This window comes from Mytilus galloprovincialis, chromosome 1, assembly GCF_965363235.1.
Source record: "Mytilus galloprovincialis chromosome 1, xbMytGall1.hap1.1, whole genome shotgun sequence".
Classification (NCBI taxonomy): Eukaryota; Metazoa; Mollusca; class Bivalvia; order Mytilida; family Mytilidae; genus Mytilus; species Mytilus galloprovincialis.
Window position 1 is genome coordinate 75611946 of NC_134838.1, and position 27916 is coordinate 75639861.

Here is a 27916-nt window from a genome sequence, read left to right on the forward strand (position 1 = left end):
TGGGTTTTCTCTGGCTGATTTCAATAGTCTAGAGAACTGCGCATAGTTATAGTCTATTTTTAATATATCTCACGAATGATAAAAGTTATAAAAAGATCAAAATTTAGCTTCAGAAAGTGTTTAAAAGAGAGAAATCCATTTATTTAATCAAGTTTTGATACACCAATTATAAATAAAGCCCACGTTTAGTTATTTTGAGTAGAATTTTTAAGTTTCTTGGAATAGACTGTATGGCGGGAAATTTCTGGAGAAACAGCTGATTGATAAACAAGATGCCTGTAAAGAAATATTTTCCCAGCAAAGAAATCAAAAGGCTTAGCTTGACTGGAAAATTTGAAGTGGACAAGAGACACTCGTCATATAAACATTATAAGTTAGTTTTTGACACACCATGCACTACAGAAAATAATATCCTCAAAAAAAGTTGTAGATCTAAGATGATAACAAAAAATTTAAAAGACACACAAAAAAACCAACACATGTCAACAATATGACAAAAGCTGTAAGAAAATACCAACAACATTATCTGTTATAAACTCTAACTGTCTGACATTCGGTCCAACAGTCGTGCTATTAATATCTGACCAATATGGCAATAAAACAAAGAGGGAGAAAAAATGATATTGCTGATATGCTGTCATAGGCAGATCCAGCTGATGGGGGGGGGGGGGCAGTCACTCCCCCTTTCGTGGGAAAAATTTGGTTGATTATACAGGTAATCGCTGAAGAGGGCCCCCTTAGGTCAGTCATCCGGCCCCGTTGCAAAAAGTTCTGGATCCGCCACTGGCTGTCTTACTAAATGATTAAAATCATGGCTTTTTATTGTGAAGCCTATGTACTTTCTTGTCTATTTAACCACTTCGATTGTCTAAAATAATACTTCAAACAATCTTAATAAGTACAATAAGCTAGTTCCCAGATATGGTAGTTAATTGAATCTGTCACATGATGAAAATGTAGTAATGGTCACTTCCAACACAAGTTGAGCGAATTTTTTTTGAAAAAAAGTTTGATGCTTTACTGCACAAAATATTCTTGAAATTAAAATCTTAATTAGGCCAAATAAAAATATGTGTGGTTCCAGTTACCTCCCATAGACTCAATGTATAAAAAAAAAACATAAATAAAAAAATAAAATCCTACCTACCTACCCTAACTTTTTTACAGATGTAACTGGAACATCACATACTATTTTATTTGGTTTTAGATGGTAACCCTCATTTTAGTTGCAAGAGAATTGAGATTTTATATTTCTAGAACTTTGATCATGTTGATATAATTGTTGCACTCAATTAATCTTATTTTGAAATTCAGGTTTATATACAATTGGTCCTAGTGTTACAGTATATGAGAGATGTCCATTCCAAAATTAGTTAATGAAAAAGTTTTCTATTGAAAAGTCTTGTTAAGAATATTATTAAAAAGAAGTTAGTGGCAGACTTTAGATTAATGTATAATCAAAATAATTTAGGACAGCTTTAGTTAATATTGGCTTGTTTAGGGGACCACCCTTCTTCAAAATCCTGTATCTGAATCTGAATGATTTGGTGGTCCAAACCAATTTTGTCTATCAGATTTGTGAGTTTTTATGTTGTATATACTTACAGATCATTTACTCTAGATGATGAGCAGTACATAGTGGGTGATTTTGTTTTGATTGCAAATGATGAAAATGGAAATGAAAACTTGGAGTCCAAAGACACTGCTTTTACAGCACAAATTAAAGATGTCATTGAAAAGGGTAGGAATATGAAAGTAATGTATTGATATTATGAACACTGATTAAATGGCCTTTTGATAAATATAAACACAAATTTGAAGGTCTATTGAGGAGCAGGAACAAATTTGATGGCCTAATGATGATCTTGACAACAGATTTAAGGGCCTATTAATTAATAGGCAGACTGATTTAATTGCAATTAATCAGTTGAATTTATAACTTAGAATACTGCAGGGATGAATTTATGCAGCAATTTGTTATTTTCAGAAATAAGATGTCATGCATTATATACATAACTGGATCTTTTTAAATTTATTTTGAGTCCTGAACTGGAAGGCAGGTATTTGCAAGAATGGATTGCAGTGACACATGATATGTCCTTATGCAAAGTATTACCATGTTACAGGTTTAGTTGATATCAAAGTCTTACCATGTTACAGGTTTAGTTGATATCAAAGTATTACCATGTTACAGGTTTAGTTGATATCAAAGTCTTACCATGTTACAGGTTTAGTTGATATCAAAGTCTTACCATGTTACAGGTTTAGTTGATATCAAAGTATTACCATGTTACAGGTTTAGTTGATATCAAAGTCTTACCATGTTACAGGTTTAGTTGATATCAAAGTCTTACCATGTTACAGGTTTAGTTGATATCAAAGTCTTATGTTACAGGTTTAGTTGATATCAAAGTATTACCATGTTACAGGTTTAGTTGATATCAAAGTCTTACCATGTTACAGGTTTAGTTCACTAGAAAAACCAAAGAGCTATCAAGCCCGCTTACTGCCTATGATGCCTGTCAACAGCTATTATTATTGACTAGATCGATTTTATAGACATTCTACATTCAAAATAGCTGTCGTATTTCAAAGTTGCTGTCAATCAGTTATTTTTGCCGTCTGCAGTTAAAATCGTCTTTCCGCTCGGCAGATTTGACCTTTACCTTTTAATCCCTCTGATACCATCAGATAACGACGGTCCTTTAACAGACGTCCGTTTCATTGAGAAGTTAAATCTCGCGATCGGTATCGTGAACGTTGTTTTTAATTTAAAGTTTTTGCAATTATATATATATAATGTTCATGATGTTTATGTGGTATCTTTCAAATTAATACAAATTATTATATATATGGTTCGGAAGACTTTGAAAAATATTCGAAATCGGTAAAATCATCCTAAAGTTTTAACACCATTTTTAAATTCATAATTTTAGTACCTTGACGATTATGTTAAATTGTTTCCCCCAGGCATATACAATCAACCTTGTGAATTGAGTTCACATCAAAGGAGATTGTCATTCGACAAGTAGGAGAGTTAATTGCTTAATCCAGGTGAAAAAAGTTCTTTGATAGCGGCGATCCTTTTTTGATAATAATTAAATGTTCTAGTTTCGTAATGATATTAGTATTGAAATGTTTCAAATGAATTTTAAATTATAAATTGTTAATTATGGAATACGCATTTTTTACCAGTCAGGAACCATGATAGCGTATAATTTGTTTTCTTTATCAAACAGATTATTTCCACTTTTAAATTTCATAATTGAGATTTGTCCAACTGTAAAAATTTACCATAGATTCGTTTTAAATAGCGTAATAATCAATTAGAATATAAATACAAATTCCGTTGCCGTATTTACTGATCATCGTCTTTTCTTGATTTTAGGTGTCTATTGAATGGTATGTGAACAATAAACAGGCACGTGAAATTTTGTCAGATATCTAATTACTATCAGACATATAATTCTGCAATAAAATGTCTCTGTCCAAATTTTGACAGAAGAATAAAATGCCTTTAAGTGGCATTTGATTTTGTTCAAGATTTTTATTCACATACCTGTCTATTTGCATGTTAATAGTTTTGTTCATCTTCGATAAAATTTCCTTATCTAACCAGGAACATATATATTCCCAGATCTAACACATGTTTTTTATAATTTCGGGGTGAATGAAATTTCCTTTAACAAAGTTGATTTACCAGTATTTAGTAAGGTCTCCATCTCATGTTTATAAGCATACGCATTGTGAGTAAAGTTAATTCACAGAATCTGTGTATTCCTTCAGTAATCCCCAGGGGCGGATGCAGGAATTTTCGAAAGGGGGGGTGCTAACCCAGGGCAAAAGGGGGGGGGGGGGGGGTGCAAAACATATGTCCCGATATAAATGCATTGATCGGCAAAAATAAAGGGGGGTGCGCACCCCCGGAACCCCCCCCCCTGGATCCGCCACTGATCCCCAATTTTGATTGCGGTTTTCTTAAAAGAAACAACCTATTGTATTTGAAAAAGTACGGTAATTGGACAAAGTTGTTGTTTTACTATTCATATACGCATGCTATGTTCTGTATCGTTTTTCGGGGTTGTCAGTATGACCAAGGAGATTATATGAGAAGGTCTCATATAACCTCCTTGGTATCATATATTAGTTTATTTTAAAGTATTAGTTCGTGTTCTAAAATTTTAATAAATTTCAAAATGTACTACTTTGAATCCTGTATTATTCACCTTTCTTAATGAAAAAGATTTATTTTTACCAAGGAGGTCATATAACTTCCTTGTTTTTACATTTAATCATTATTTGAAATATATATAACATAACTTTATATATCAGTATCTTAGACTGCTAGTTCTTCACGTAAATTGCTAACTTTTAATCTAACTATTAAACATTGCTTATAATTAAATTGAATGGGGTCAAGCTATTTTTTCTTTTATTCCTTAAATTTTATTCTATTTTACATTTTGTTGTACCGTTTTATATCTCAGTTAAAGAAGATTGTGTTTGTTAAAATTGTTCTCAAGCTGTCAGTAGTTTTCTATTGACTTTATCGTGTATATATGTATATAAAGAAGAACATCAATACACTAGTTAATAGCCGCCAGTGGTGGATTGACCCGGGCATAGGCCGGGGGCATAATTGGCACGTGTTGAGGAGACAAATTGGAAAGAAACAAAATAAATGATTGTCGATAGTTTAACGTCCAGTGGCAAATATTTCATGCATGTTTCACTGGACGAGGATATCAACTGGCAGAAGAATGAAAAAATAAAGTGGAATGGTAAAAAACAAATACGATATAGCAGAGACAATATGTCTCTGGATATAGTAATATGGAAACGAATAAAATATTTAAATGGTTTACATGGTGCCCCCAGGCATACGAGGTTCTGGTCCGCACATACAATCAATTTCTTAAAAAATGTGGGTCCCCCCATGTTTTATATAAAAATTGTCACGCGTAAAATGTACATTATGTAATTTGAAAATTATCCTTATTTGTATACAATTAATTTGGTTTATAAAATTTATGAAATTTAATTACATTATCTTAATCTATAAAATCTACAATCCCTTTTTTTGATGAAAATTTAATAATTTCATGCACGAAATTTTATACATCTTAGTGGCCAACAGATGTAGCTTTCAATTCAAAATATTTTATTGTTCAAATATCAAATGTACATTTAAACAAAGGGATTGGACAAAAGGCAGTGCCTATACAAATCCTTTCCCATACAAGATGGATTGAATAACATGCATGATAGTATATAATTTTCTGATAAGTTAATAGATCATACGTTGTTGCAGTGAGTCAGGGAGGCAGTTCCTCCACTTCTTGAAGTATTTTTTGTGTATACATATATAAATAACTATGTTACCATAACAAAGTTAAAGCAAGACCTACTGAAGGTGATGTAGCTTGACCTTTAACTTGACATTGCTCAGTTTGTTCGCCTAAAATTAGCTGACACCAATTATCTTCTTGCACGAGAATTTCATACGGCGGCAAAATTCATGTAACAGTAAACTTAGGTGACCTTACTAAATGACCGTGGGAAAATCAATTCAGTGTTACATTCCATGTGTAATAATCGAGGCTCTTGAGGGTCCATTTGCAATTAATTTATGAAAGTCTAAATTATAATCCTTTTTCAAATACATAAAAAATGTGTTCTTTAACTATTTATATTTTATTAGTCAACTCAATGGCGTATGTAAGATATACACGTCCATGAACAACAATATTCATTACGGTGCATGTCGTGGAGATCGTACCAATTATATTCAATTATTATTTTAACTTATAAATCTCTAAAAGTTACAAAAGTCGAGTGTGTGAGTTGCTAAGGTAGAGTTTCAAGTTAGTGAGCTATCTGCGGACTAGGATGTATTTTTAAAAAAAGGCAGGAGGAGCTAATTGGAAAAAAGGCAGAACAGAGATACGACTAAAAAAAATGCCGGACATTTACTTTTATTTCACCCCAACCCCCTTTTTTAAAAAGAAACAATTATGTGGTAGCCCCCTTCTGAAAGTCGAGTTGTGAGTTACAAAAACATTTATACCTTCTCCAATTTTTTAATTTCCTATATTTAAACAGTCGACAGAGTTTTCAGGTTTACTTCGCATTTAAAAACAAAGCATGCGTGCGGTGACCTAAAGTTGTTAATATCTGTGTCATTTTGGTCTCTTGTGGACATATCTCTCATTGGCAATCATACCACATCTTTTTTTGCATGAGGCTGGGTACTGGTATTTTGATGGCAGGTTTTAAAAGAGTTGTTTGAGACTTGTCTTTACTTCCTTTTGACGATAAACTTCTATCCAAGAATACAAATCTTTATTTTCAAGTTAGTAAAAATTATTAATACTTTACCCACAGCATGCCGAAAAAAGTCCATTTATGCGTAAAATACGGATGCAATATTTGCCACTCCACGTTCAGATATCCCAATTAAAGATGTATACCAACATTATCAACATATATTTAAAATGTACCTATTTAAAAAAACAGCTCAGTAGATTTCACCTGCCAATTAATCTTAAGCTGTATAAACTAATACAACTGTACCATTGCAATCAACGAAACTAGGATGAAGTCCAAACAAAAAAGAATCAACAATATAGTAAATCATTCTATAAGCAAGCATCATAAATTGTTAGAGATACACCATTTGTTTTAATGGTTTTCCTTATTTTCACGCACACCTAGCTTTTGGCGTAACTCTCAACCCGACTTTCGTAACTCGCATCATAACTTTTGTTTTTCTCAACTCGATTCCCCGCAACAAGTGAATTTTCATCTCGGCACGCAAAATAAGTTCATTTAAATGTTTTTCGTATATATTTTATTTGATACCAATATTGACGCAATATATTACTTCCATGGTCTTATTCGTCTACATGCTGTCAGTCAGTCAGTCTCACTTGCGGACAAACTTTTCACGTTCTAAAATTATACATTAAAGTAGTATGCTATACAAACAATAAGTTTAACTTTATTATTTAAACGTTGATCTGGAATCAATTTTATTGAAAAATTAAAGTCGCAGAAATCTTGAGATACTATCAATGTGGCATTATACACAACACAAATTAGCGCACATAGAAGACTTGTTGCGACACCTAACATATTACAGGTAATATACATGTAGCTGTCGGTAATTCGAAAATGTCGAGGAAAACTCGCACTAAATTCAAATAGCCGGAAATGTCAAGGAAGACTGATTTTGGGGTGTTACTAATTACAATGACTTTAACTAATCCGAATAATTCAGTCGTTTATATTACGCTGATCTACGATAACCTCGCAAGTAGGAGAGGACCATTTCGGGGAGGGGACCGAATTATTCGGATTCACAAAATAATGATGTGTATAGCAAGAGACTTGTGGATTTTTTTTGTGCTAATAAATATTATCTAAAGTATAAATTAAACATTTTAAAACCATATAATTTACATATGTTTTTTTTAGGTATGCTATAGTTATGCATGAACTTATTTAACTAAGAACAAATATTGACATAGGAATAACTGTTTTCAGATGTATATGACAAAAACAACATAATTAAATTGAAGTCGAATTTCAGGGTTGAAAATTTGTAAGGGTTCTGCGGAACCCACATCTTCGCTTGCCAAGGATTACGATCCACTCCCGTTTTCTCCACGTCGGCACCGTGGAGAGAACGGGAATGGATCGTAACCCTTAGCTAACAAAGATGCGGAACCCAGTGTCTCGCCTACTTTTGCTGTTAACAAAAATGACGAAAAAAGTCAATAAAAAAATTCCTCTCGATACTATCTTTTGATTGTCAGAAGCTTCTGTAAAATATAAAAAAAAATGTGGTATGATTGCCAATGAGACCTCTGTCCACAAAAAACCAAAATAACACAGACATTAACAACTATAGGTCAACGTACGGCCTTCAACAATGAGCAAAGCCCATACAGCATAGTCGGCTATAAAAGGCCCCAATATGACAATGTAAAACAATTCAAACGAGAAAACTAACAGCCTAATTTATAGAAAAATTAACGAAAAAAAATTTGTATCACATACACAAACGACAACCCCTGAATTACAGGCGCCGGACTTGGTACAGACACATACATAAATAATGTGGCTAAAGGCTTTGCTCATTGTTGAAGGCCGTACGGTGACCTATAATTGTTAATGTTTGTGTCATTTTGGTCTTTTGTGGATAGTTGTCTCATTGGTAATCATACCACATCTTTTTTTTTTTTAAAGTTTGGTGGAAATCAAAGATAGTTTTTATCAGAATTTTAAAAACTTTAACCACAGAGTGAATATTTGCGGACGAAGCAGACGGAATGGAGGATCGCTATGTTTCGCGTTTTCATCGTGGGCTCGCCAAAAATGGGGCTGGGCCTTTGCTGATAGAATATTTATTTCAACTATGGATATTTATTACAAGCGCTGCAATCATCTTCACTTTCCATGCCTCATTTTAAGCCCATGATTTTTATGGGCATTGTGTATTCTGGTCTGGAGGTCCGTTACGGTCTGTCTGTCCGTTCATTCGTTTCTTTTTCCCTCCGTCTTCCCCGCTTCAACTTAAAAACTTTGGTCGTGGTTGTTTTTGTTGTTTTGATGTCAACCCAAAATCAACTTGAAACTGAGTACACATGTTCCCTGTGATATGATCTTTTAATTTCAATGCCAATTTAAAGTTTTTTACTCCCATCTTCACGGTCTACTGGTACTGAACATAGAAAATGATAGTGCGGATGGGGCATCCGTGTACTATCACATTTTCTTGTTGTTTATGTAAAAACAAAGATTTGTACATCAAGCTATGTAAAAAGTAGTTGTTGTTACGTCTTGCATTATTAAATTTTGTTTTTATATTTTTATATTTTTATCCAAAATACTCTCGAAATTGATACCATCTTTATTTTCGGACGGCCTCTTTTACTGGACATGACTCTATTGTTTTCTATCGTCTTCGACATGCATGAAATAGTTTCCACTAGGGACGCAACCAACAATCAATCAACCAACCCAACGTTTTGATTTTTTTCCGTCTATTGTTATGGACGACATAAAAAAATTAACCAAGGATACAAAATTGAAATCAAATACTTTTTTTTTTTGATCCTACATAGAATTTTTGATGTCGACCCTTACGCTTACGTATACGTTATTGTATCATCTTTAGGAGAAGCCAGCCTGTTCACAAGGCGGAGCTTCCATTTGAATTTTAAGGGGGTGGCTTAGATGAAAAATAATGGGTTTTTTTGCAAAGCTGTCTGTCCAGCAAATGTTTCTTACTCATAACTCCTGTCCTGCATTTTTTCTTATTTCCAGCCTTGCTGCGTGAAAGAACTGGTGTTCACAACCGTAGAATTGCACACAAAATAGGTGTGCATTGCCCGTCGATGGGGACAATCGGTCATGCGTTACATTTAAAGCTTTCATCATACCGGGGTATTGACAGATATTACTTTTGTTGTAACATTCTAATCGGTATAACTGCATTCAATAAAGTTTAGTTATTATACCCCACGCAACGGGTTGCGGAGGGTATAATGTTTTTGACCCGTCCGTCCGTCCGTCAGTCCTGTTTCTTGTCATCTCAACTCCTCTCAAACCACACAACAGAATTTCACGAAACCTTTTCAGATGATAAGGACATACTATGTAGTTGTGGATATCGACGGGAAATTGCGATTCAATTTTTTTCTAGGAGTTACGCCCCTATCTTATTTGGTTAAATGGAAATTTCTTTTCAATCTATCAGATTTAAACGCTACTTTGTGTATGATTGATAAAATACATGAGAATGTGAAGCAGGATAAAATGTGTTACATATCAGTGAGAACTAAACAATCAAACACAACATAAAACAAAATAAATGTAACCCCGTACTCAGTCTATCCAATAACCAAAAAGCAAGGTGATCCCTAGCGTTTTCACTTTACAGTTCTGGCATAAAAAAAATCCACTTTTATTAATATTGTATTTCAATATCTAGACCTTCCTTAATGCATTAATGTCAGTTAATTATCATCATCTATTGTTTTACCATGTTTTCTTCTGTACTGCAGTGACTAACCCCTTTACGACCTGACGTGAAGTATTTTCCGCTAGACCTAATTAGCTAGAGAGCTAATTAATTGAAAACAGACAAGGCAAAACCTATGCTGCATGAAAAGGCATTCATGAAATTCCAATATGTATATTTGTATTTTTAATTAAAAACTGGACTTGTACTGTACATTAGACGGGACTGACCTGGACTGACCTGTCACCACGCCTGTCACTCGTATGCATACGATGATCTGTAAATGTTCTTGAAGTCGTCTTTTTTCGGACACCAATTTTGTACATTGAGTGTTGGTTTTTTTTAGAATGACAGAAAAATATTCAATAATTTCATTTATTTTCGAATAAATAATATATAAGATCTTGTTTATTTACGAATTGATGCCCGCAGTTGTATTTTAAAAAATAAATCGCTCAATCGGCTGATTATCACCAAAAAGGATAATGTATGGTCAGTAATTGTTCTGACACAGGAGCGGATCCAGAATCTCGTTGTCTGGGGACACCATAAATCGTTTCTATATCTTTTTTTATTTCGTTATACTATTTATCTTAATATTTTCCTGCCAATTGATCTGTATTATAATCGTCCTTAACATATATCAAATATCTGCCACTGGACGTTGAACAACCAAGCACTATCCATGATCAATCATTATGCTCTTTATAGTTCATCACCTCTATTCTATTATCTATATTGTTTTGGTATCGCTCCCAGACTTATTTGTTGGCACATTTTTCTTATATCTGTGAGGCCCCTCATGGGGGGGGGGGGGGGGGGGGGTCCTAGTAATCACATAATCACCATTTTTTTGCCAATATAATCACATAATCATTAAATATTTGCTTATCTTTAGTAATCAAATAATCATAAACTAAAAATACAGTCCTAGGTAATCAAATAATCATGAAATATTTGGCTTAATAATCAAATAATCATTAAAAAAACGGCCAAGTAATCACATAATCAAAAAACCCATGAGGGCCCTCATCTGTAAATACCTTCAAATCCTTATAAATGATGACCTATTCATATCCTCATGCATGTATGTTGTGCATGGTAATTTAGAAACATAAAATATAACTGTATGCTTGGGCTTTAAGAGAAATGTATAAGTCCAAGATTGTGTTACAAATTAGATCTTCTGAAAATAAAATACATTTTATTAATGATTATTTATGAGGAAATGTCAATTTATTTTTACTGGACCGGGAGGAAAGAAGGGAGACAGTTGTAAAATAAATTGAAAATTGTTCTCGAAAATAAGAGAAATACGACGTTCGACATTACACATATATTTGTACCTATTCATTAAAACACAGATCAGAAGTTTCACTTGGTAGTCGATCTTTATCTGTATTGTATTATAAACAAATACAAATTCGTACTGTTCAAATCAACATGTACATGTATTTTACACCAAAGCTTTTGCAAAGCGACATTACACACAGGTGTCCATATTTACACACCCTCTGGTGAGTTTACATAGATCATGTGGACGCTGGTATTAATTAACTGCCAGTTAAAGAGTGGTTAATTTCTGCTCTAGATGAGAAGATACAGAAGCAATAAAATCATATTATATTTTTTTGTGTGACATGAACTCGGCCCATCGGTAAATCTGCCCTGAGTTCATCGCTCAAGGTTACAAGTCTTTATTTTACCACGACAACTGATTTCCACAGCAACTAGATAGAAGTAGAAACCAAACATTGTCCGACATAAACCGCCTGACAAAAGTTTATGTTAACTTTTTTTTGACTTTTTTCTTTCTCCTTTTGTCTATTTCCTCTATCCATTAAACGTTAAAAAGGCATCACAGTATAATTGTTCCAGACAGTATGAGTTTTTGGACTGTACGCGTACAATGTGGACCGTATGCATACTTTTTGAAAATACTCATACGCTTGGACCGTGTCAAGTTTTTTTCTTTTCTGCCGTCTCTATCTTGTTTGTTTTCTCCTTCTTTCCTTCATTGTAAGTTTATGTAGGATTGTATTGTATTATGGAAATGGGGAATGTGTCTGACTAAAATTAAGAAATTAGTCAAGTTTATTAGATACAAATGCGTATAACAGATCAGCATAACTTAACTCTCAAATTAATATAAAAAAGTTCAATTGTAAATGAAATAAAAACTGTACATTTTAACTATTCAAAAAAGTCACGCTAATTAAATATGTTAATCTCTTGTATTTAGCATGTCGATCAGTAATACATTAATTGAATTATGAAGATTTCGGAAGTAAACACAATGTAGGAGGACATTTTTTTTAATATTTAGCAACTTTACAAAAAAAATGCAAATTCAAAGGAACATTCATGATCTGCAAACATGTAAATGTTAAAAAAAATATTAATAAAATTGAGAATGGAAATGGGGAATGTGTCAAAGAGACAACAACACAACCATAGAAAAAACAACAGCAGAAGGTCACCAATGTAGCGAGAAATTCCGAAATTACGTTACTTGTGGTAGCAAGTGTCACTGTAGGCGAGAGTACCAAACTAGGATTCGGAACAATAATACAAATAATATCAATTTGTAAAACTAAAAATAAAGATTGTGATAAGGTTTGTTTAAATTTAACCCATATGATCCAACAACATGTATGATCAGCTCGTACTGGACCGTACGCGTATACTCATACGGTCCGACCGTACGCGTATGGTCGGACCGTACGATTATACGCATACGGTCCAAATACTCTGGATCATAATCACATTTGATTTGTTTACGCTTGGTAACTGAACATAAACTTCACTGATTATTGTAACATGATTGAAGAATATATGTGAATGGTGTGAGAATGCAAAATACATTCTGAGGTGACGAAAGTTTATTTAACAGCAATACACACGTCGGTTTTGGTTGAAAAATAAAACAATATGTGCATAGTAAAAAAATACAGGCCATCGATTTATGCTTGACTACATGACACACAATTGCATACTTATTTAACATTTATTGTAGGCCCGTCTTTCTGGAAACTTTAAATTTTTAGTCCATTTTCTCTATTAATTGGTACTTTTCCTTTATACATAAAGTTGTTGGACTATTATTCTTTGCAGTTAGTGTTTGATAAGCATTATGTTTTAATCGCATTTTGAGGAATGACTAAATTCTATCTTTCTTTTCGGAAGTGATGAAGACTGAAGTTTTTAACGGCTAGACACCTTTTACGCTGTCGGTTTTGTTAATTGAAAGTGTGTATTGTATAGTCTATCGTTCACACCTCCACATCAAATTGATCCAATTAGAAATAAGCAATAATAGTATATATTGTTACACGGACCAATCAAATGTGGGTGTAGGTGGGGCATGTTGTTTTTTTTTTTGGGGGGGGGGGGGGGGGGGGGGGGGTGTTTTTTATATATTAAAACAAATACCGGGAATGTCGCATTACGTTTAAAACCTTTTTCACAAACAAGTAAGTAATATAAACAGTTTCTGTTTATTTCGTGTACTTCTCTTCATGGATATTATACTCGTCTTGACCAAAGAGTCGATGAATAGATTTTAACAATAGAGTTTTCCGGCAAGATTCAAGTAAATAATTATTAAAGCAAGTAATACAACGTGCATACTATGATAGTAGAACTATAGAAAGCATATAGGTGTATGAAGGAGTTTGAAAAGATTTCTGTAAAATTTCAGTATAAAATAGGTTTCTCGTGTAGACTTCTTTGTGGAAATCATAGAGTTTAAAATATTTATATTTCTCACGATTTCCATTCTCAATTTTTTATGTCTGTAAACTGTGAGCCTCTGACATAAAATTTGATAAATTGACATCTCGGCTTCTAATAACCAATTAGGGAAAAGAAAGCATGTAATATATTAACTTTATTTGATTGCATCTGATTGAAGATGTTTTCCTAGGAAAATACACTAACTAATTATTCATTCACATGAACATCTCCGTATTATATTCGGTAATACTTTTGAATATTGTACGCTACATATACATGCATTCTAATCTAAACAGAATAAAATAATGTTAGTCAAATAAAGACAAGTCTGCTCTGTTCTATCATAAAACGATACTGTTAGTCAACGTTAACAATTTCAAATTAAAAAATCAAACAATTGTAAAACAAGAAAATAACAGGCACGTGATTTATTGCAATATTTAGGTTATTCGGTCTATATAATTCACTCAAATCTGATGTTTGAATCCGAATTATGAAATGTTAAAAAACACTTTCATAAAAAAAATCGCGTGCCTGTTAAATGCGCACATACCTATATGTGTACCTAAAGCAACAGAAAAAAAATTGTTAATAATGATACTAAGTCTTTCAATTGAATATCTTTATATTAAACGTATGATTAAATGTACGATTTCAGCAATATGAATCCTTTCAATAATGTTAATTTATATAAACCAATTAACTATTTCAACATTCCTTCATTAGACAACTTTTTTTTATTACACTGTCATTGAAATTGACAAATAGCCGCTCCTACTAATTAAGGTGGTTTCCTTTGATGTGAATTAAACTCGGGTAGGTCTGCTTTTGAAAACAACTCATAAGCTTTGGACGATGTTTACTTGTGGTAATTAAGAATATAAAGAACAAATGTGACTTTTTCAATTCTTTTGAGCGGTTAATTTTAAATCTTAAATATTAAAATTTGCATTCATGATAATTGTATTAATTTGAAAGAAATACCAAATATAAACATTACTTATATAGTTATTGTAATAACTTTAACAACGTTAACGTTCACAACATCGATCGCGAGATTTAACTTCTTATAATTAATTAAACGGACGTCTGTTAAAGGGCCGTCGTTATCTGATGGTATCAGAGGGATTAAAAGGTAAAGGTCAAATCTGCCGAGCGGAAAGACGATTTTAACTGCAGACGGCAAAAATAACTGATTGACAGCAACTTTGAAATACGACAGCTATTTTGAATGTAGAACGTCTATAAAATCGATCTAGTCAATAATAATAGCTGTTGACAGGCATCATAGGCAGTAAGCGGGCTTGATAGCGCTTTGGTTTTTCTAGTGGTTGATATCAAAGTCTTACCATGTTACAGGTTTAGTTGATATCAAAGTATTACCATGTTACAGGTTTAGTTGATATCAAAGTCTTACCATGTTACAGGTTTAGTTGATATCAAAGTCTTACCATGTTACAGGTTTAGTTGATATCAAAGTCTTACTCATCAACATTTACTCATTTGTAACATGCTAAAAGGTTACTAGATTACCTTGCTGAACATTTACTGGTCAAGTGAAGGATTTTTTAAATGAATCCCTACATAAATATTGAGGTGTGTTATTAATTGCTAAATATTTCAGAATACAAGTCTAAGTCAAAGAAGAAGGATATTGTTGCAGTGGTTACTTGGTACTGGAGACGGGAAGAGTTACCTGATTCACATCTATCTACAATTGAAGCTCATCAATTTGAAGTTTTTAAGAACTTAACCAATATCCCAGAGGAGATTGATCCGGAAACTATATTAGGAAAATGTCAGGCAAGTATGCTTAAGTTGTTAATGAAAAAGGGACTATCTCACATGAAGAAATATGAAGATGTGGTATGAGTGCCAATGAGACAACTCTCTATCCAAGTCACAATTTGTAAATGAAGAACCATGTTAGGTCAAAGTACAGTCTTTAACACAGAGCCTTTGCTCACACCAAATAGCAATCTATTAAGGGCCCCAAAATTGACTAGTGTAAAACCATTCAGACAGGAAAACCAGTGGTCTAATCTATATAAAGGAATTAGAAACACTTATAATGAACCACATCAACCACTGAACATCAGGTTCCTGACTTAGGTATAACTAATTAGATTTATTCTTTAAATTACATAGGACATTAAAAAGTTCTTCAGAGAAAGCATAAAAAAGTACTGTATTAGATGTAGTTTTGTTATTATTGCAGATAGAAACAAAAGCTGTGGAGGAAATGAAAACTTTGAGCAGTCGACAGAAAAAGAATGAACAAATGAAATTTTATGTAACAAGATCCTATAACGGAAAATATTTTATTCCTCTAAAACTGTCAAAGAAAACTGAAAAAGACAATAGCAGGTTAAGGAGACAATCTATGCCTGCACATATTAATGGAGGTGACAATATAGTAAAAGCATTTTCAAGGAGAAGTTTGAATAATATAAACATTCAGGACAATGAACATAAAAGATCATTGTCACCAGTTAAACCATTACAGTCTGTTACACCTAAAGAAGTAGAAAAAAGTAAGTAATTACATGTAAAAAATACTTTCCTGACGCATACTAACATGTTATATCATTATTGAGCACGGTGAAGTAAAAAATTAAGTTAATGTTAAGGTGGTACCCAACACTTTCACTAAAATTAATTTAGCTCGTTTAATTTTAATAAAATTTTGACACAGTATTTACTTTGACCCTTTAACAAAAATATAAAAAAATCAAAAAATTTGAACCAACCGTTTAATCAGAAAAATTACACTGGTTAAAAAGCAGTTTGACAAACACTTATTTTGATCATTGAGATGCTTAATATTCCCTTAACAACACAATGTCATTAAAACGTTCTGCTGATTTTACAGAGTTATCTCCCTGTAGTGTTAGGTACCACCTTAAGGGTGCCTTTTTGAGAGAAACGAAAGATTCCAAAAGGATATTCAAACTCACAAGTAGAAAAACAAAATGACAATGACATGGCTAAAAAACTAAACACATTGTTAAGATAAAAAGTACACAAAGTACAACAGAATGATCTCAATAAAAGTATGTTGAGTTCAAACAGTCTGAAACAAGAAAACAAAAGTATTACTATTTATAACAATAAACACATGTTATTTCAATCTGTCAAGGTCTAAATTCGTATTTGTTTGTTTCAGAGCTGGTTAGCCCAAAAGCTTATGGAAATAGATATGCATGTTTCAAAGGAGAAGATGTCACAAGATTTCTCATGGATGATGATGCTTTTGATACAGTGTCACTTATATCAGATACAAGTAGTACTACTAGTCATGCCAGTAGTACATCTAGTGCTACACGAAGATCTTCAAGACTTTCTATTAATAGTAACATTCAAAATGAAGATTTGACTCCAAATGAGAATTTGATTGTAAAACCGATTACTAAATCAAGTCCAGCAATTTTGAAAACACCTAAAAGAAAACTTAGTTCATCTTCAGGAGAAAGTTCATTGTCATCGAAGAAATGTCGGACTGAACCAAAAAGACGATCAGTTTCATTTGCCTATGCAGATTCAAAAGCAAAAACTGTTAGTAAAGTACAAAAACAGAAGGTTGTTCCAACAGTAGTATTGAGAAAAGTTCAAAATCAATATATCTCGTTTCGTAATCAAACTCCTGAAAGTGTGGACAGGCCTGTTACAACTAGAAGAAGTCTGGGAGAAACTTTTATAAAGAATAATACACCAAAACAAAATAGAAGTTTACGACAAAGAAGGTATTGTTACTTAAAATCTGATATGTATTTTGTCAAATTTTTAAATTCTACTTAATCTTGGCTTCTCTTATTCTATATACTTATCCTCCAACCATAAAAGCTCACCACCACAAAATATCCCCATTAATACACCAACAATCAATACTACATATTTGTCTGCAAGTTGGTTGTCCTTCAAATTCAAGAATGTATAGGTTGATACGGAAGAATAAAGTTTAATAAAGAATTTTTTAAATACACTTTTCATGGGTTCATTGATTTATGAACCAGTCTAATACTGAAACTAACAAATTAAAAGATCAAATGATAATTTGCTGACTTCAATCAATTGTTATAAAAACATGCCTATTTTGGTTAAAATTGCATTTCATATTGATTTAATATGGGTAAACATCACTGAGTCAAATAATTTATTTTGATTGCACTTTTCAGGAAGATAGATTATAATGAAGCTACAGGAAAAGTGGACTTTGGTTTGAATGATTCAAATGATGTATTTGTAATGGAGGAAGATAGTGATAGTGACAATAGTAGTCTTGCTAGTCTAAAACAACGAGGAAGTAATAAGAATGCAAGAAGTAAATCAATGCCTGAAAGCTATAGTGATAGTGGCTCTGATAGTCATGTTAGTCTCAAACAACGGAGTAGTAAGAAGAAATCAAAGAGTAAATCAACACCAGTGAGTATTTGCTAACAAGACACAGTTAATTTTTATAAGTATTTAGTTTTACTGTATATAAATATGCATACTTTTGTTTGCTTGAATTTTACATAATGACATTTTATTGTAGATCTCTATGCGAAATAATATTTTTTGGATATTTACTAATTTTTCAAGTATCAAAATTACTTGTTCCTATTGCAAATGTTATAATTTGTACTTCCAGTTGTACACATTGCAACACTGATTTTACATGTACATTTTTAACATGGATGCTATTTCATAAAATAAATTGGACAGAATGGTATTGACTCTTTGTGCTGCCAGAAATAGATTGATTTGGTTTTTTAGGCAAACAAAGTAATTTTCAGAAATATTTTGTGCTGACTGCATTTTTATCTACATGTATTATAGACAAGTCATCAATAAAAACTTTTTTACTGTTTACTTCTAATATTTGTGAAGTAGGTAAATATCAAGTGTAAATATTAAGAGATTGATTGATATCTCACAGAAAATTTGTGTCATTGAAATTGTGGTGAATGCACAGTAAATTCAAAAATGAATTAAACTTCAAAGAATGAGAATTTGATATGAATTTCAACCAAATCTTATTAATACATTATGTTTTTAACAGAATCGTAGATCTACTGCAAGTGAAGTAACACCACATATCCCTGGCAGATCTCGGCCATTGATGTCACCGACAAGTGTATTGGAGGAGGCAAGAGCTAGGTATACCTACTAACTTAAGTCTTTAATGATCAAGATTAAAAATTACTACTTGTATTTATATTGATTCATTGATTTTTGCCTGCTTAACACACATGGATTTATATTTTGAATGATACCAATATGGAATTTCAAGCAACTGCTGATCATTTGTAGAATAATATAAACAATATTTAAAAAGTATAACATCATAGATCAATTATTCATGTACAGGCTGAAATGAACTTTTGTTTCTAAAAGCATTTTAATATATAGTGAACATTAAATATGATATCTGCTTAAAACAAAAAAATCTTCCAGGAACAATGTAATAACGATACAAAGGTTTGACTTTAATCTTGTTCTAACATTGAAAATGTTTTAAGATATACCTGCACTTACTGTTTAGCTAAAGGTTTTGAAAACATGTGTACTAAATACTGTAGGAGACTGAGTGCATAAACCCAACAAGGAAACTCTTGTTTGTTAAAATTCAAATTCAATGTAATTAAGGTAATACAAATATAGTAAATTTTGTTTTCTGAAAAAAAATGTATTGAAAACATGTTTTACAGGTTACATGTGTCAGCAGTACCCGATTCATTGCCATGTAGAGAAAAGGAATTTGAAGATATTTTCAGTTTTGTAGAGAGTAAAATATTAGATGGAACTGGAGGGTAAGGCTATTTGATGATTTTACTACACAATGTGTATGAAACCTCTTTTGTAACAATAATAGATCACATGCATTGAGAATTTCAGAATATATAAATTACTTCTATAGTGATATTTTTCTCAAAAATATCTGGGCCACCCTTAAAAAATTGTTTGTTTGGCATTGCCGACCCACACTATCAGCAGGTGGGTAGGTAGGTAGGGATTTTTTTTTTTTACATTTAAAAGCTTTATACATGTAAATCATAAATCATGAAGTCTCTTAGATCAATGTTGTCTAAAACATTGCAGCATTGTTGTGTGTACATGTTGGTGGTTTCTTTGAAAGGGGTCAACCGTCAATGTCACATTCTACATCATATGGATAATTAAGTCTCCCAAATTCTTCTTCTTCTTCCTCTTTTAAAAATGAACTTGTCCGCAGCGTTTCTCCAAAACTGCTGGTCAGATTTACTTAGGATTTGGGTCTATTGAGGGGTATTTTTGGGGGGAAAAGAGGGAGTGGTTTACTATAGAACCCTATGGAATTTTATTTTCTAAAATTTTCAAATGAATATGACTTGAAAACTGTAAGTGATAAACACACGCAATCTTCAGAAATGATCATAGGACAATAAAACAAATCACATGAAATATAGGGTGAGTCCCTGGGGGTCATCCCCACCCTCTTCAATTGGAGAATATGCTATTATCTTGTAAAAGGTCCCGATCCCCACCCCTAAACCATATATATTCTTGTAGGGGACAATAAAACAAATCAAATGAAATAAAAGGGAAGTCCCTGGGGGGTCACCAACACCCCGTTCAATTCGAGAATGTGCTATTGACTTGTAAACTGTCCAGATCCCCACCCCTAAACCATATATTTTCTTGTGGGGGACAATACAACAAATGGAATGAATTAAAAGGGAAGTGCCTAGGGGGTCACCCCAACCCCTCTTGTTTGAAAACTTGTAAACGGTCCAGATCCCCACCCCTAAACCATATATATTCTTGAATGGGACGATAAAACAAATAAAATGAAATAAAAGGGAAGTCTCTAGGGGTCACCCCAACCCATTCAATTCGAGAATGTGCTATTAACTTGTAAACTGTCCAGATCCCCACACCTAAACCATATATTTTCTTGTGGGGGACAATACAACAAATGGAATGAAATTCGAGGTAAGTCCCTGGGGTCACCCCCATCCTGTTCAATTTAAGAATGTGCTATTATCTTTTAAACGGTCCAGATCCCCACCCCTAAACCATATATATGCTGGTAGGGGATGATAAAACAAATGAAATAAAATAAAAGGGAAGTCTTTAGGGGGTTACCCCACCCCCTCTTGTTTTAAAACTTGTTAACGGTCATGGTACCCACCCTAAACCGTATATATTCTTGTACGGAAGAATAAAACACATCAAATGAATAAGAGGGAGAGTCTATAGGAGTCACCCCACCCCTAAACCATATATATTCTTGTATGGAAAAATAAAACATCAAATGAAATATAGGGAAAGTCCATGGGAGTCACCCCACCCCACATGTATGAAAAACATTCAAATGGTTGAGATCCCCACCCCTAAACCATATATATTCTTGTATGGGACAATAGAATAAATCAAAGTCCCTGGTGGTCACCACCACCCCCTCCTGTTTGAATACTTGTAAATGTATGGGACCATAGGAATGGCGAGTTATGGGAGCTTTGTTTGGGAGACTTCGTAACAGCATCCTGTTACAATTACTTCTTGTTTCATGTAAGACAGTCAGTTTTATTGGCAGAGTTAACCAAAGTACCCCAAAAAAAAAAACACAGAACTTCAGGCAGGAAACTGACAAATTAACCATATAAAATGTATGACGTGAAACTTGAACTTTTATTGTGGGACTGCCCATTGAACAGAACATCTTGAAGTTGTGGTCACAGTTTTGTAAAATAACCATAAGTTAAATGGCTCAACCAATACGGCTCCTTGTACAAATGGACAAAGATTTAAAACTTTGATTGTTTGCTTTGGTTTTATAAACATCACTTTCTCAACATATAGGTAATTTCATGGCAGTCAGTTTTAGTGGCGTACTAAACCGTAGTACTTGAAGGAAAACGCCAACCTGCGGGAGGAAACTGACTAACCTATCACATATGACATGAAAATCAAACCTTAATTTTGCAACTGCCCAACTAGGGCTCAAACCAATACCTAGATGCTAGTAATCATACATGTAAGGTGTGACGAACTACCATACAAACACGCCTAAGTACTGCCCCTGAGAAGTTTTGAGGATAAAGGATTTGTACCAAATTAGGATAGCAAAATATTGGAAGGTTGGCACAAATAGACACGGTGTTTATACTAATATTATCCAAGTGCAAGGTTTTTCAGGGCTAGGTTAAAAACGTATGATAAAATCAAAATGGAAATATGCAGCAGGACAGACAATTTTTACAGATAAATAAATTATGGGTTGTAATGCTTGTTTGATTAACAGAACTCTGGACATGCATTACATGAATACAGATAAATTAATGAGCCCTTAGAATTGTGGAAAAGGAGGGGATTTTATTCATCACTAGTACACTAGATACATTTATAAATATATGTTTCTGTCAGTATCTTTTATGTTTTAAGAATTATCTTATTCATGTTAAGAAGAAAGGCAAGAAAAGGGGGAAGTACTTCAATTGACAAAAGATGCTAGTCTTTAAAATATGTATGTTTTGTACCAGGCTAGCATCTACTGGTACAAAACTACTATAAACCTGTAAATCTGTGACCATTTTGGTCTTTATGCTTTGCCGTGCTTACAGCCATAATTATCTTGAATGCATCATTGTGGTTCTGACTATAGTAGATACTTTGTTTTGGTTTAAGGAAAAATTTGTCAATGATAAATTTCAAATATTTAATAAGTTCAACAAATGTAAGAGCCACGCATATTTGTTCTGTGATGTCCCGGTGAAAAACTTTTATCTCATGAAGCGACAAAGCTTTACAAAAAATAAAATTTGAGCCCTCTACAAGGTCTTTCATAACGTTTCTTTAAAAAAATAGCTGAAAATTTGATTTTTGATCAAATCCATCTCAATCTCTCTTAACCAATGCATTGCAGCATAGGGAGATGCTTTACCCTGCCGGCCTCTTTGACATTACTTTTGGCAGTTTTTTTCTATTCCATGTCATTTAAATGTTTGCTCCCAATACAGTGTAAGGCAAGCGCTTTTAAGATCGTGATTTGAAATAAGTAAAGCCAGGAAGAAACTTGGCGGATACGATCAAATTCCGGCACAATTTCGATTTTTTTAAAATAAAAAAACAATAAATTTCTGAATCGCAAATAAAATTATTTGGGCGGCAAGTTTTTCAGTGGGTCGGGCGGCAATGCCAAACAAATGAAATTTTATTTTAGGCCCTGTATAAAACAACAACTAGTCATAGTGGTCTGTAGTTGTATAAACTTCTGTGAAATGCAATCATCCAAAAAATATATTGCAATAATAATAGATCACATGCATTGACAATTCTACTTTTTCAGTACAGTTGAAAAAATATAGATGCACACAAATTACTTGTCTAGTGGTATTTTCTTAAAAATCTATAAAACAACAACCGGTCACTGTGGTTGACTGTGTGAGGGCTGTATAGCCAGTCGTGGTTGTTAAAAACTTCCATCATCATGGTCGTTAAAAAAAAGCAGGCATGAATTAGTTGTGTATTGTGAGTATATTTTATGATTATGTTACAGGTGTATGTACATATCTGGTGTACCTGGAACAGGTAAAACAGCTACAGTACATGAGGTGATCAGAGCCCTGAATAAAGCATACGAAGATGGGGAATTAAGCCAGTTTAAGTACATATCTATAAATGGAATGAGATTAACCGAGCCCAGACAGGCTTATGTACAGATACTCAAGGTACATTGCTTAATAATTTTGTTATTTTCTGAGTCAGTACATGGTTTATTTTGATGCAGTAAAATCATGTAGTTTCCTTGTTTGATTTTTTTTTTTTAAATACATGCATGTTTCAGAATCTTTTATGTGTAGAATTTTGCAGTGTAAAAGAGACAGTTGAAAGATGCAAAAGGGACATTCAAACTCATAAGTTGAAAATAAACTGACAAAGTGATTGCTTAAGAGAGAAAAAGACCAACAAACAACAGTACACAAAACGCAACATAGAAAACTAAAGACTGAGCATGTACATTGTACATTATCATGATTTTGGAAATGATAAATTGAACATTTACTAAAGGATTATAAGAAATGAAAGGATTATCATTTTGACGCACAATACATTGTGTATGCAATTTAAGATTATACAACAAATTATACTAGCAACTTCCTGGATCTGACATGACAGCTAAATAACTTTTTTTAGGCTCCCCAACTCTGTGATTTGGGGATTGTGGCAGTATTTATTCCCCACCTTTGCAAATTATTGTCATTTATTCAGTTTTGGTTTATTACATAATTGTTCAAAACATTCTGTTGTATTATGTTTTAATGGTTTCTGAATAAATTACCTTTATCGTAAACCTTGTGTTAGATATTTTGCAAATGAACTCGAATCCTTGACGTATTTACTTCTCATGTCATCAGTTTAAAAGAAAAATTTGGCTGACAAAAATAACTTTTTTCTAGCAACTGACTGGACAGAAAGCTACACCTGACCATGCTGCTGATTTACTGAACAAAAAGTTTACAACACCTGGACCAAGAAAAGAAACCATTGTTATGTTGGCTGATGAGGTTTGTTTGAACAATCAATATTATATGATTTGATGCTTTTATGTATAATAAGATATGTGAGATAAAGAAATTAGACAGCAGCCCATCAAAACATAATGATTGTGCAACGTTACTTTATATTTATATTTTGCATAATGGTTTTACTTGATGTAAAGTACCGCACCATCTTTTATAATGTTAAAAGGTAATGCAATTAAATGTTTTTATTCAGTTGCTGATATAGTCATGTACCTCATGTTATAATGTACACATGCACAGTTTTGATATAAAGGTCTTGAATTCCACTACATCAAGAATGACTTCACTTCCATTTTCCAATTGAATCAATCGATATTAGAAAAAGCTGACATTTACATCAGATATTGCAGTCATAATCAACAATTATATTTCTTGTATATTTCAGCTTGATTTGCTATGGACAAGAAAACAAGATGTTATGTATAATCTGTTTGACTGGCCATCACAGAGACATGCTCGGTTAGTTGTTCTAGCTGTTGCCAATACTATGGATTTGCCAGAGAGGATAATGATGAAAAGAGTTGCCAGTAGAATTGTATGTTTTATTTGGGGAAATTAAGATCATTTAGTAGAACAATGCTAAAATGATGTCTATGTTCATGGGGCATTTATTGCTAATTACTGAGTTCTGATAAAATTGTGAGATTTGATTAATTCAAATGCAAACTTTTTTGTCAAGGAAAATCACTACTGAAATTATAGAAGTTTTTATTATTGAGAACCTGATTCTGTCGCATTTCCCATTGAAAAAAAAACATCACAATAATTTCTGAATTGACAGTATTGAATAAAATTATTGAATTCGTCTTAATATTTCAGCTTAGCCTTATGGATAATTTCACATTATTAGCACACTCAAGACCCCAAGAAAATACATGTAGAAAATAAAATATAAAAATTAATGACCTTTGGAATCAGATATACATACAAAAATCTTTTCTAATATCTTATGTTATATTTGTTGTGAATGAAGATCAAATTTAAATTATTACTGAAAAAAGTGAATTTCTTATCTACGAAGCTCTCATGTTTTAGAGTATGTTTTATATTTATAGCACTTTAACGTGTTCTTCCAGAATATGCATTTAATTTGCCACTGAAAGATGAACTGTCCTCATCAAAAGATGCTCATTCTGTTTCAGGGACTGACAAGGATGACATTCCAGCCTTATACTTTCAAACAGTTACAGGAGATAGTAGTATCCAGAATGAAAGGGTTGAAAGCTTTTGATTCAGATGCTATACAGCTGGCTGCTAGGAAAGTAGCAGCAGTATCTGGTGATGCCAGGAGAGCTCTGGACATCTGTCGTAGATCTACTGAGATAGCTGAAAAAAGGTCTCCGTCAAAGAAAAGCAACATCTTGGTTGGAATGTCACATGTTGATGCTGCACTTCAGGAAATGTTCTCTTCACCCAAAATTGTTGCAATCAGGTAAGTTTATTGCATATTGATAAAAAAAAATAATTGAATATAACACTTTATTGTAATCATAATAAAATAAGGAGATGTTGTATGATTGCCAATTGGACAACTATTTAACAGATACCAAAATGATGTAGATGTTAACAGCTATATTAAAGTCTATTCCTACTTTTTTACAAAATTTATGACAAATTTAAAACTAAATGAAGGGAGATAATTCTGGTCTTGAAAGGGTGTACAAGGGACTTTCATTCTTAGATAAGGGAGCAGAAGAAAGTGTGAACCTTGTAAACACAAACAATCTGAGCTGATGCAAAATTTTAAGAAAGAGTGCATATGAATATTTGTGTAACTGATGATAAATTGATCTAACAAGTATAAGTTGATTTGATCTTCAATAAATGAGTCGGAGGTCACATTGCCAACACTTGATGGCAGTGTTTACAAAGAAAAGTTAGCAATATAATCACTCCTGCTTATAAGCAGATAATGTTGAATTTAGTATAGGAAAGAAGTGTTTTTCTAAATTTTGGTTTTGTTCCTAAACTTGAATTGTTTCTTTTTAATATCAGAGGTCTGTCAAATCAAGAGAAACTGTTCCTAAGAGCCATTGTAGCAGAGTTCACAAGGTCAGGGTTAGAGGAAGCTGAATTCTCACGAATTTACACACAGCATATATCACTATGTAGATTTGAAGGTAAATTATTTTTAAAAGGTGGACTAAATTGATGCAGCTAGGTTTAATTGAATTCTCAGGAAAAGGAGGGGTATTACTGAATTTATGTGTAAACTCTTATAAGTTGAAGGCATATAAATGTTGAAAATATGAAGCACAGCACTGTTTTGACCTTTGAAAAAAAAGTAACATCACATAAATATTTAACTGAGAAAAATTCAAAACAGAAAGTCCTTAATCCAATGGCAAAATTAAAACCACAAACACACAAAATGAATGGATAACAACTGTCATATTCCTGAAATGGTACAGGCATTTTGCTTATGTATGGTGGATTGAACCTGGTTTTATAGCTAGCTAAACCTCCCACTTTTATGACAGTCACATCAAATTCTAAAGAATAGTAGTTCATATGAACTTTTCATTCCAGAATATAGTTTTTAAGAAATTTCATATTAAACCTGACTCAGTTTTAGCTGTAAAAGGAGTTCCTTTTGAAAATGTATCTTTTAAAAAGTTCTAAACTACAGACTGAATTTTCTTGATATTTTCATAGCACTGTGCACCTCGTTATTTATTTATTTTTATTCTGTTGATTTTTTGGGCATTTCCTTAAATATGACATGGACTTATCTTCAAACGTAAAAGAAGATGGTTAACAGTTTGTATGCATAAATACTCCTAAACCAGTAACTCACATATGGATTGCTTGTACATGTAGGTATGAATTTGTGATCAGACCTTTTTCTTTTTTATTGGTAGCTTTCAACTCTATATAACTTATTTATTTTGTAGGTTTAACCCCACCAACAACTTCACAACTAGCATCCATATGTTCAAGACTCGGTAGTATACGACTGCTATTAGTAGAACATGGCCGCCATGACCTTCAAATGAGAGTGAGGCTCAACATCAGTCAAGATGACATTTTGTTTGCTTTAAAAGAAAAGACAAATGTTTGATGAACATTATTAAAAAAACACAGCCTGATGTGTTCATGAAATTATGCTATTTGTCTCTATATGTGTTCATGAAATTATATTGTATTTGTTTCAGAATATATGTGTTCATAGAAGAATATTTATTATAATTCATCATGTAATATATTTAATGGAAAAAGTAGGCGTTTATTTGGCAGAAAGTTCATGAAAGTCATAAGGTATATAAATGGGTTTTTTATTCAAAGTTAACTTACAGCTTGCAGAATATACTTTTAAACATCAAATTTTTTTTTTTAAAGAGGGATTTTTATCTAATTTAAAAAATTTACCGAAAAAAATAACTAGAATTTTAACTGTCAACAATAAATAGAATGACTTAAGTATTTTATCTGATATATGTATTTAATTACTTTAATATAAAGATACTGATGTTGATATCATAAGAAATAATTTTAAATTATTTATTATATAAAGATACATTTGTGTACATTATAAAATATGTAATGAAAGAATTGTAAAAATCTCTGTGATTATCAGACAATAAAAATGTAAATATTAGAATGTGTT

At 32.6% G+C, this 27916-nt stretch overlaps 1 protein-coding gene and 1 long non-coding RNA gene across 2 annotated transcripts; both read left to right on the forward strand.

Moving 5' to 3' along the window:
* Positions 1–125: 125 nt before the first annotated feature.
* On the forward strand, positions 126–27910 carry LOC143083793 (uncharacterized). The gene is made up of 14 exons (XM_076260151.1): positions 126–373; positions 1608–1741; positions 15387–15565; positions 15981–16296; positions 16929–17505; positions 17938–18184; positions 18804–18901; positions 19453–19554; positions 23283–23454; positions 24184–24291; positions 24695–24844; positions 25452–25741; positions 26305–26429; positions 27204–27910. Exons 1-14 carry the CDS (start codon positions 273–275, stop codon positions 27368–27370), a joined length of 2766 nt encoding a protein of 921 aa, XP_076116266.1. The 5' UTR covers positions 126–272; the 3' UTR covers positions 27371–27910.
* Positions 2040–15370, forward strand: LOC143083827 (uncharacterized). Its single transcript, XR_012980892.1, has 2 exons — positions 2040–2126; positions 15224–15370. It is a non-coding gene; the product is annotated as an uncharacterized LOC143083827 (long non-coding RNA).
* Positions 27911–27916: the final 6 nt, after the last annotated feature.

Bases quoted from the DNA above. Each gene is read 5' to 3' on its own strand.
- LOC143083793 (XM_076260151.1), top strand. From the start codon at position 273: ATGCCTGTAAAGAAATATTTTCCCAGCAAAGAAATCAAAAGGCTTAGC. The intron at 19,555-23,282 runs GTAAGGCTATTT...ATTATGTTACAG, and splicing joins ATATTAGATGGAACTGGAGG to GTGTATGTACATATCTGGTG. The intron at 24,292-24,694 runs GTTTGTTTGAAC...TGTATATTTCAG, and splicing joins TTGTTATGTTGGCTGATGAG to CTTGATTTGCTATGGACAAG.